Source organism: Bombina bombina, chromosome 7 (genome assembly GCF_027579735.1).
Source record: "Bombina bombina isolate aBomBom1 chromosome 7, aBomBom1.pri, whole genome shotgun sequence".
NCBI lineage: Eukaryota > Metazoa > Chordata > Amphibia > Anura > Bombinatoridae > Bombina > Bombina bombina.
The window spans coordinates 339,219,987-339,230,756 of record NC_069505.1 but is presented as its reverse complement, the minus strand read 5'-3'; the positions used below and the strand labels follow the sequence as shown (position 1 = coordinate 339,230,756).

The 10,770-nt window shown below is 36.3% G+C and overlaps 1 protein-coding gene across 3 annotated transcripts in view; it reads left to right on the top strand.

The window, feature by feature from the left end:
- The window catches only part of PRICKLE2 (prickle planar cell polarity protein 2), a 372,653-nt gene that overhangs the window by 251,511 nt on the left and 110,372 nt on the right, over window positions 1-10,770 (top strand). For all 3 annotated transcript variants that reach the window (XM_053721002.1, XM_053721001.1, XM_053721003.1), the window contains exon 3: window positions 10,564-10,677. In XM_053721002.1, the coding sequence (XP_053576977.1) occupies window positions 10,564-10,677 (114 nt within the window). The remainder of the gene's footprint in view (window positions 1-10,563; window positions 10,678-10,770) is intronic.

Below are 10,770 nucleotides of genomic sequence, written 5' to 3'. Positions count from 1 at the left end.
CTTGACGTTTTATCAAAATCGGTATATTCTGCATTAAATACAAGAGTTTTGGGAATGTTATCATCTTTATCAGATTTATTTTACCTGTTAGAGTTAGTTTAAATTTAGCCCAATTTTTGAGCTCTTTAATTATTTTAGAGAAAATAGGGGGGTAATTGAGCCTATACCATTCATTGCTATCTTTAGATAATTTAATACCCAGATACGTAAATGCTTCAATAGCTTCTTGTTTCCTTAGCCAAAAATTCTCTGATTTCATTGTATTAACTTTATAGCCTGAAAAGGCACTGAATTCCTGTAAGATTTGCATTAATCTAGGGATATTATCCTTAGTATTAGACAAAAATATTAATAAGTCATCTGCATATAATAAAGTTGTAACCTGTCTTGCATTGATTTTAATACCTTCCATGTCTTTCCTTAGCGAATAGCCAATGGTTCCAGTGCCAGATTAAATAAATAGGGGGATAGTGGGCAGCCCTGTCTTGAGCCTCTATGTAACTGAAAATTGGCCGTTGACCTATCATTAATTATAATAGCAGCGTTTGATTGCTGATGGATTATATGTACAAATTTTGCGAACGGACCCTCAACTCCAAACCTAGTAAGTGTTGAAAACAAATGGTCCCAAGTAATGGAGTCGAAGGCCTTCTCTGCATCTAATGTCACTATTGCTGCGTCAGGTGCTCTGACCTGATTTCTTTTCTGTCCTATATTCTGATAAGCATTCAAGATCAGTTGGATTTTCCTTAAATTACGTGAGGAATTTCTGCCAGGCATAAAGCCTACTTGATCCTTGTGGATAATGGGATCCATGGCTAGTTTAAACCTGTTTGCTATAACACTTGTCAGAATTTTATAGTCACTATTTAAAAGTGAAATCGGTCTATACGAACTTATCTCTTCTTTATCTTTCCCTTTTTTAGGAATTAAGGCTATTAAAGATGACGTAAAATACTTAGAACAAGGCATACCATCTATATAATAATTATTAAATAGCTTTACCAGAGTCGGTACAATTTCATCTATCAGACATTTATATAACTGCCGGAATCTGATCGGGTCTGGCAGCTTTGTTGGCCGCTGATCTCTTAATAGCATTTATAACTTCTTGCTGGGAGACAGGTTTATTTAGCTCTTTTAAATTAACTTTCCCTATCTTGGGAATCTTCAGCTCTCTCCTAAAATTCTCTTTTTGCTTGTAAATTTATTTCCTGGTCTGAATATAATTTCTGAAATAAATTGTAGAATGTGTTCTTCAATTCCTTTGATATTGGTAATTCTACCCTATGGAGTTTTAAGAGCTTCAATCAAAGATTTCTTTTGTTTAATTTTTATTATATTAGCCAAAAAATGCCCAGCCTTACCCCCATACCTATAAAAAGAAAACCTAGTCCTTAGCTCTTCTCGTGCCAGTTTTTGGGATATAAATGCCTCCCTTTCTTTTTTTTCCTCTGGTAGGATTCACACCTTATCTGGGTTGGATCATTAATATAGCTATTATATGCGTTTCTTAACTGATTCACCAGTTGTGTATTTCTGGCTGAAATTATACGTTTTTGTGTGACTAGGTAAGCCTTAATTTCTCCCCTTATTACAGCTTTAAATGTTTCCCAAAGGATTTCGGTTCATATTTCTGGGGCGTAATTATGTTTATAAAACTCCCTCCATCTTAGCTTTAGCCATGTTTTAAACTGCACATTAGACATAAGATACTTCGGAAAGAAAAACCTATTACCTGCTATCCGATTATTCTGAATTTTAATATTTAAAGTAATAATGGCATGATCTGAGATTAAAATTTCTTTAATATCAGCTAGTGTTTCATAATTTAACATTTTGTCTGCTATCAAAAAGTAATCCAGCCTGGACATTGTTTGGTGAGCCTGGGATTCGCATGTATACCTTTTTACATCCAGGTTCTGTATCCGCCATATGTCTTTAACCCTAAGTGTTTTATCAAACATTTTAGCTGCTTTAGCCTCCTTTTTAGTGTTTCTAATTGCAGTATGTGACAATCTATCTAGTGTAGGGTATAGTGTCCGATTAAAATCACCCGCTATAATTAAATTTTTCGAATAAAATGGAAGGAGTTTGACTTGTAATGTACCCCAGAATACCTTATCCGGTTTATTTGGGCCGTAAATGTTGCATAATATTAAGATCAATCCCTCAACCTCCAATTGGAGGATAATAAATCTTTCATCTGGATCCAATTCTGACTGTAGGATTCTATATTGGAGCTTTTTATTCAAGAGAAACGTGACCCCTTTCTTCCTATGTAGACAAGACGTCCCCACTACCTCCCACACCAAGCCTGTTGTTAACTTAGCCAGTTCTACATCTTTTAGATGTGTCTCTTGTAGGAAAACTATGTCAGGCTTACATCTTTTTAAGTTGTGATATTTTTTTTCCGTTTTTGAGGGGATGTGATACCTCCTACATTCCATGAAACCATAACTAGTTGATCCTTCATTTACTTATTCTATAAAAATATATCATTAGCCTGCAATTAAATCTACATTGCCTCCTAGCGTGAGGGGGGACCGATGGGGGGGGAAGGGGGGAAAACCACTCCTTGTATTATACAATAAAAAACAAAAGAAGTTGGCAATGAACACATCAAATACAACCACTGTACTCTTATCCGCTAGATTGGCCATCTTTACCAATATTGCATCCTATTCTAGTTTTAAATAATACCTGTGTATTATATGTACATATGTATCAATAGTTTACAAAGGAATACCTTTACTTTTAAAAAAATATTTTACTTCTCCCAGTTCACTCAGCATCACTTGCTCATTTTCTGTAAAAAAATCTTTATTGTTGCTGGATATACAATTGTGGCCGTCATACCCATATTGATTAATTTGGTGCAAAAAGGCACAATTTCTCTCCTCTTTAAAGAGGTCTCATTAGAAATTTCTTGGAACATTAAAATGTTGTTATCTCCAATTATAAAAGGAATTTTCTGTTTATACTGGCGCAAGAGGCTGAGTTTATCCTGAAAGTTAAAAAATTTAGCAATCACTGATCTATTTTTAGCGAGGCCACTGAATAAGGTTTTTTGTAAGCCTATACGATGGACCCTCTCTTCCGCTAAGGGTAGTAAACTTGGCTCAATTCCCAGGGTCTGAGGAAACAATACTGATACATAATTAAGTAAATCTTGTTGTGCAACTGTTTCAGGTATACCTATGAATCTAACATTATTCCTCATTGCACAATCTTCAATCTCGTTTATTTTTTGTTGCATATCTATAATATGTTTTGTTTGTTGTTTAATAGTTTCCTCTTGAAGAGAGTTGACATCCTCTAAATCAGAGACCCTTTGTTCTACTTCATTCAATCTATGTGCAAATTGCTTAATTTCCGTAGTTAGATTCAATATATCAGTTTTAATCTGCTCAAATTGCGGTAGCATGAGCTCTGTAATTTGTTTGACTATTTCATGCGGTTCTGGTATCATTGTCTCTGGTAACATACCTATAGTAGAAGGATTAGTGACACTGTCTATACTAGTCCAATTTTTCTTATCTCTGCTTTTAGGCGGCATACTTGGAGACTTGATCTTGTAATTAGTGATAAATTTATCCATGTAGTGAATTATATAATATTTCTGTGAAACAGAAAACAGAAAGGGTGCTGCCAGTGAAAAAGAAAAAAGAAAGAGCAAATGTGTAGCCAGACTCTGGCTCTTTAGTATTTAAAGCCAAAATAGTGTCAAAGAACTTCTGAGAAAAAAAAAATTACCTCTGTGATATAACAGAGCCCACTGAGAGCCCGTATATGTGTATATTGAGGTGAATTTGTAATGTAGTCAAGAATGTATACCTATATAAATGCCTAAAAGTGTTCACTCAAATAATTCAAGAAAATAAATAGCGAACTCCTTATCCTTCTATTGTTTTCTACACATATATCACCGCCTCTTTTCCACTTTTTTAAGATTCAAATGCCTATGTTAGTTATATCTACTGACGAAATATGAACATAGTATATTACATTATACATAGTATATTACATTATACATAGCCATCTAGACATATTTATAGCCAATGACAGAACAATCGCAGAACAATATTCCCCAACAGTTAGGTCAGTTGGATCAGCCCTCCCCAATTCAAGGGAGAAGGAATAAGGAAAGAGGGAGAGAAAAAAAAAAGCAAAAGAAAAAACAGAGGGGAAGGCCCCTCAAACAACATAAAGATATGAATATCAAATAGTGCCTTATGTCCAGGTCTTTATGACAAAAACAGATTTTGCAAAGGGAGCAAAAAGTCTGGTTTCCAAAACATTTCTATAGGTAAAGTCCAGGCAGTCTCTTTAAGTTAATGTGTGTCTACGTGTAAATATCACAGCCTTTAGTATTGAACGTCACAGTAGCATTGAACTTTTATTGCCACCCCATTGTAAATTCTCGTCTCAGAGTGTATGTGCAAAAGGGAACAGGCTGCTTATAAGACAAGAGAGGAGGGAGGAGACAAAGAAAACAACTGGGGATTATTGGGACCCACACACTTTTATTCCTACCCCACAGAGGGTTATGGGAATTACTAGGCCTCACTCTTCTCCAAATGAGGGACTTTCTTCGGCAATATTGTTTGGGACTGTAACTCCAAATTAACCCCAATTCTTTTAAAGGTTAAATCAGTCACCTCTTGAGTAGCTGACCCAGGTAGATCTATATAATACTTTACTCCTACCCAAAAAAGTGGGATATGGGAGATACTGAGACCTAGGTTCTTTTACTCCTGGGTTGTATGACTTGGGGCAAGTACAAACAAAAAGACAAAGTCTGCCCTTTAAAGGAACTTTTTCAACGATATTGATTTTAGGGCTACAATACCACCAAAGCACAGTGTCTTTGGTCATATAAGTCAGACCCACTTGTATAATTCCATGTAAATATATGTACTCTAAGGTACTTTACCAACTCTGTGGCCTCTGGTATTTTTTCAGGCTTGGCGTCCCTTCTTCGGATGTGCCCTGATTTTCTTTGCTCTTCTGGAGAAGGCTATATCCACGGCTATATCAACGCTTAGGGCCCACTCCCTCTTATACTTTGCAGTACATCACTTCGTCTAGTAGCCGTGGGGGTAATCCGTCCCTTTTACTTTATCCGGCTCTTGTACAGCGTGCTCGTATAGATGAGCCCTCTGCTTCCGCTCTGTTCTGAGTCTGCCTGGAAGCAGCTAACCTAGCGGGTAGGTAAGTGGTATGCTCCAGCCACAGAGCCTGTGCTGCATGTAGGGGTTTCCACAATGCGAGGATTACCTCTCTGCCATCCGGGCCAACACACTTTCTTACATCCGTGTATAAATTAACTAGATAATATCCACAAACTCTCTATAACTTGCCTTTTGCAGGATTTTACTCCTTCTTCTGATAGAAAGTTGTCTAACTCAAGAGTATATGTAATATAGAAACAATTCTCAATGTAGAATCGTTCTTCAGTAATCGGAGAACCACACATAAGTTTGAAGAATGAAAAGATACATTTAAAGGGACATGATAATCAGTAATATGCTGAGGCTTGAGCCTTTTCTTTACTGCATACATGTGCCTAGGTGCTGATTGGCTGGTTCCCTCTGTGCACAGCATCCAAACAATGTTTATTAATAGGTGCCTGTGTTAGTACAGAGATCAGCGCCACAAGCAAGCGTAGAAGCTATTTAATGCTGTATTATAGCAGATTATGCTCTTTAGCATGCTATCAGCCTTTATACCCACATAAGGATACTACCAACCTTTAATTCCATTTAAAGGAAATGTGATTTCAATAACAACATGCTCTAATTCAATAGAATATTTAGTATTACATGAATGTATTAACCTCCTGTGAAGGCAACATATACAATGAGCGAATTGATAGTTGCCAACATTTAAAAAAAAATCCAGGGATACTTTGTAGCAGAGCAAGCAGGTTACCAAAGTATTGATGACCTACTGTTCAACAGCTCCGCCCACTCAGTTCTGTAATCAAATCACACCCATTTGATAGTAATAGTATAATTTAGACATATCCATAGATTATTAAACAGATTACAGTATAAAGCTCTTATATCAACCCCATAATATTGACAATACCAGTCTCTAGAACACATTCTGGGCATATGGTTATTGTTACAACACAGCATCATAATTAGGCAGACACATAATATGTACCCAGTCAATAATAATATTCCAGTAGGAGTGTGTGTGTGTGTATGTATGTATGTATGTGTATATATATATATATATATATATATATATATATATATATATTATATATATTATATATATATATATATATATATATATATATACACTGTATATATGAAACATTGCTCACTCAGAGAAGTTGAAGCAAGTTGTCCCTACCTAGACCTGCTCTGAGTGTGTCACACATGCCCCAGCTCAGCTACAGCCCTCAAAACCTTCTGGACGGGACATTTCCAGGGACAAAGAAAATGTAGGGACACACAACAAAATCCAGGGACTGTCCCTGGAAATCAGGAACTGGTGGCAAGTATGCGTGTATAGCAATAATCCTTTATTTTCCTTAATAAAACAAAATGTCCTTTCAAAACATGTAAGTTCATAATGTTTCTTACAAAACTAAAATACCTATAGAACACTTAATAACTTGTTTAGGACAGATCACTGTTTCTTAGAACAGCTGTTACAATAGAATCTGTGTATATAATTAAAAAAAAAATAATAATCATGTTTTTTATTAATTCATCCGATTTAATGTATATGATTATACATACATTTTATTGAAATAAAAATGTGGAGTATTGAATTGGGTATGAAAAAAAAATAGAAAATAAGTAATAAATTAATAAATTTAATAAAGTAATAAATAATTTTCAGAGCAAAATGGCTTCTTCAGGCAAAAGTCAGTATTTAATGTTACCCCCCTTGGCACTAAGCACATTTTGAACTCTTTTGGGGACTCTGTCCTGTCTTCTTTAGGTTGTCTATTATTTCTTACTCTGTCCAGGTGATCCCATAATGCTTCTATAATATTCAGGTCTGGACTCTGAGGAGACCAGACCATGACTGTCAGTGTTTATCAGCATTTTTTTCTCTCCAAATAGGATTTCACTGCATTAGCAGTGTGCTTGGGATCGTTATGCTATAAAATAAAACCATTCCCAATCAGGCACTTTCCAGAAGGAATGGCAGGATGCATTAAAACCTGTCTCTACTTTTCAGTATTCATGATCCCATCAATTCGGACAATATCGCCAACACTACTGGCAGAAATGCAGCTCCAAACCAGGACAGACCCTCCACCAAGTTTCACTGAAGGCCGCAAGCACTCATGCTTCCATCTCTCTCCAACAATTCTTCTCACATATTGTGGACCATTGGACCCAAAAATTTCAAACTTGGATTCGTCACTCCATAATACTCTTTTTCACTGATCTTCATTCCAATCTTTGTGAGCTTTAGCATATCTTAGCTTTTTCACCCTGTTCCCCTTCTGAAAAGTGGTTTCTTGGCTGCTACCCTTCCACAAAGACCATTCCTGATCAAGCTTCATTGTACTGTAGAAGGGTTGGCATCCTGATGAAGCGATTCAGCTGCTTTTCAGACTCCTTCACTGGGACCGCAATATTGTTGTTGTATCCCGATGAAGTGGCCAGATGCTGAGCCAGGTTCTTGCTGGACTTCTTCCGGTCTCTCAAAGAAGAAACTCTGAGAAAGTTCTCATCAGATTTAGAAAGTTTTCTTGGCCAATTTTTGTCATTGAGCTCTGAGTCTTCAAATTTCTTTTTAACAGCTTGAATACCACATCTTGAGTATCCAGTTTGTTTGCTGAGTTCCCTTTAAGAGTGGCCTTGCTTATGCAAAAGTATGATTTTATGTCTGTCAAATTCTGTGATCTTTGGCATTTTGAATGGAATGATGTGGTTGAATGTTGGTCTTATTAGCAAGCTACCAATGAATTAAACTCATATCACAGGTATGTAATTCTCAAGCATGTCTTGCACAAACTTTGTGTAATATACCTTTTTCACAACAGTCATTTTGACATGAAATAGTAGAACAGATACAGGTGTTGGCAATGACATTAATTAGGGTACCATTCTATTTAGGTTTACGAGCGCCAGGTTCCTGCTATTGCTCAAGTGGAAGGAGGAGTCACAGAAAATACTTGCCAATTTAACCTATAGAAGCTGTTTTTTCAGATTATTTTTCTATTTTTTAATACTGCATACAAATATCCTGTGTTTTCTGGATGTATTCTAATAAAGAGACTGAAAAATAATTATACATGGTCATTGTACATTGCTAAACAACAGATCTAATAGTGACCTTAGTGAGACTTTTGCACAGTACAGTGTGTTTATATATGTCTATGTATGTATGTGTATATATATATATATATATATATATATATATATATACATATACATACATACAGGTGAAATTCGGAAAATTAGAATATTGTGCAAAAGTTAATTTATTTCACTAATGCAACTTAAATGGTGAAACTAATATATGAGATAGACTCATTACATGCAAAGCAAGATAGTTCAAGACGTGATTTGTCATAATTGTGATGATTATGGCTTACAGCTCATGAAAACCCCAAATCCACAATCTCAGAAAATTAGAATATTGTGAAAAGGTGCAATATTCTAGGCTCAAAGTGTCCCACTCTAATCAGCTAATTAAGCCATAACACCTGCAAAGGGTTCCTGAGCCTTTAAATGGTCTCTCAGTCTGGTTCAGTAGGAATCACAATCATGGGAAAGACTGCTGACCTGACAGTTGTGCAGAAAACCATCATTGACACCCTCCATAAGGAGGGAAAGCCTCAAAAGGTAATTGCAAAAGAAGTTGGATGTTCCCAAAGTGCTGTATCAAAGCACATTAATAGAAAGTTATGTGGAAGGGAAAAGTGTGGAAGAAAAAGGTGCACAAGCAGCAGGGATGACAGCAGCCTGGAGAAGATTGTGGGGAAAAGGTCATTCAAAAGTGTTGGGGACTTTCAACAGGAGTGGACTGAGGCTGGAGTCAGTGCGTCAAGAGCCGCCACACACAGACTGATCCTGGACATGGGCTTCAAATGTCGTATTCCTCTTGTCAAGCCACTCCTGAACAACAAACAATGTCAGAAGTGTCTTACCTGGGCTAAAGAAAAACAGACCTGGTCTGTTGCTCAGTGGTCCAAAGTCCTCTTTTCTGATGAGAGCAAAGTTTGCATCTCATTTGGAAACCAAGGACCCAGAGTATGGAGGAAGAATGGAGAGGCACACACTGCAAAATGCTTGAAGTCCAGTGTGAAGTTTCCACAGTCTGTGTTGATTTGGGGAGCCATGTCATCTGCTGGTGTTGGACCACTGTGCTTCATTAAGTCCAGGGTCAACGCAGCCGCCTACCAGGAGATTTTGGAGCACTTCATGCTTCCTTCCGCAGATGAGCTCTATGGGGATGCTGACTTCATTTTCCAGCAGGACTTGGCACCTGCCCACACTGCCAAAAGCTCCAAAACCTGGTTCAATGACCGTGGGATTACTGTGCTTGATTGGCCAGCAAACTCGCCTGACCTGAACCCCATAGAGAATCTATGAGGCATTGCCAAGAGAAAGATGAGAGACATGAGACCGAACAATAGAGAAGAGCTGAAGGCCGGTATTGAAGCATCCTGGTCTTTTATAACACCTCAGCAGTGCCACAGGCTGATAGCTTCCATGCCATGCCACATTGAGGCAATAATTGCTGCAAAAGGGGCCCAAACCAAGTACTGAGTACATACAGTATGCATGCTTATACCTTTCAGAGGTCTGATATTGTTCTATGTACAATCCTTGTTTTATTGATTGCATGTAAAATTCAAATTTTCTGAGATTGTGAGTTTGGGGTTTTCATGAGCTGTAAGCCAAAATCATCACACTTATGACAAATAACGGCTTGAACTATCTTGCTTTGAATGTAATGAGTCTATCTCATATATTAGTTTCACCTTTTAAGTTGCATTAGTGAAATAAATGAACTTTTGCACGATATTCAAATTTTTCGAGTTTCACCTGTATATATGTGTATATATGTATGTGCGCGTATATATATGTGTGTGTGTTTATGTATGTATGTGTGTGTTTATATATATATATATATATATATATATATATATATATATATGTGTGTATTGTCCCATTTTACAAATGTAAATATTCCAAAATCCAAACTATTCCTAAATTTAAACATTTTCCGGTCTTAAGCTGTTTGGATAAAGGGTTTCTACATAAATATATATATAATTGTATGTGTAGAAAAAAAGCCTAATTACGTCAGTCACCAGCAATTTTATTTACTAGTCTTAATATATATAAGTAATTATGTGTGTGTTTTAAAATATATATATATATATTTATAGATCTATATATTTATATTTCCTTACAGTGACATTTTTACTTAATTGACACTTAGCATTTCTTTTTTCTTTCTTTTTTTTGTGAATAGAATATCACCTTGCACCACAAAAAAAAAAAAATGAAATAGCTTAGAAAAAAATGTTTTGAAAGAATACAATTTGAGCTAAAGTATTATTTTTGCCTTTAGGTCCACCAGTATTATAGCTGTCTGCCAGATGAAAAAGTTCCTTATGTGAATAGCCCTGGAGAAAAATCAAGAATAAAACAGCTTTTGCACCAGCTGCCGCCACACGACAATGAAGTGAGTCCATAATGGAATTCCTTTGTTCTTGATTAAGAAAACTAAAAGCTGTGCCTTTTAAGATCTATTAAAGTAACATTTCCCGTTTTGTTT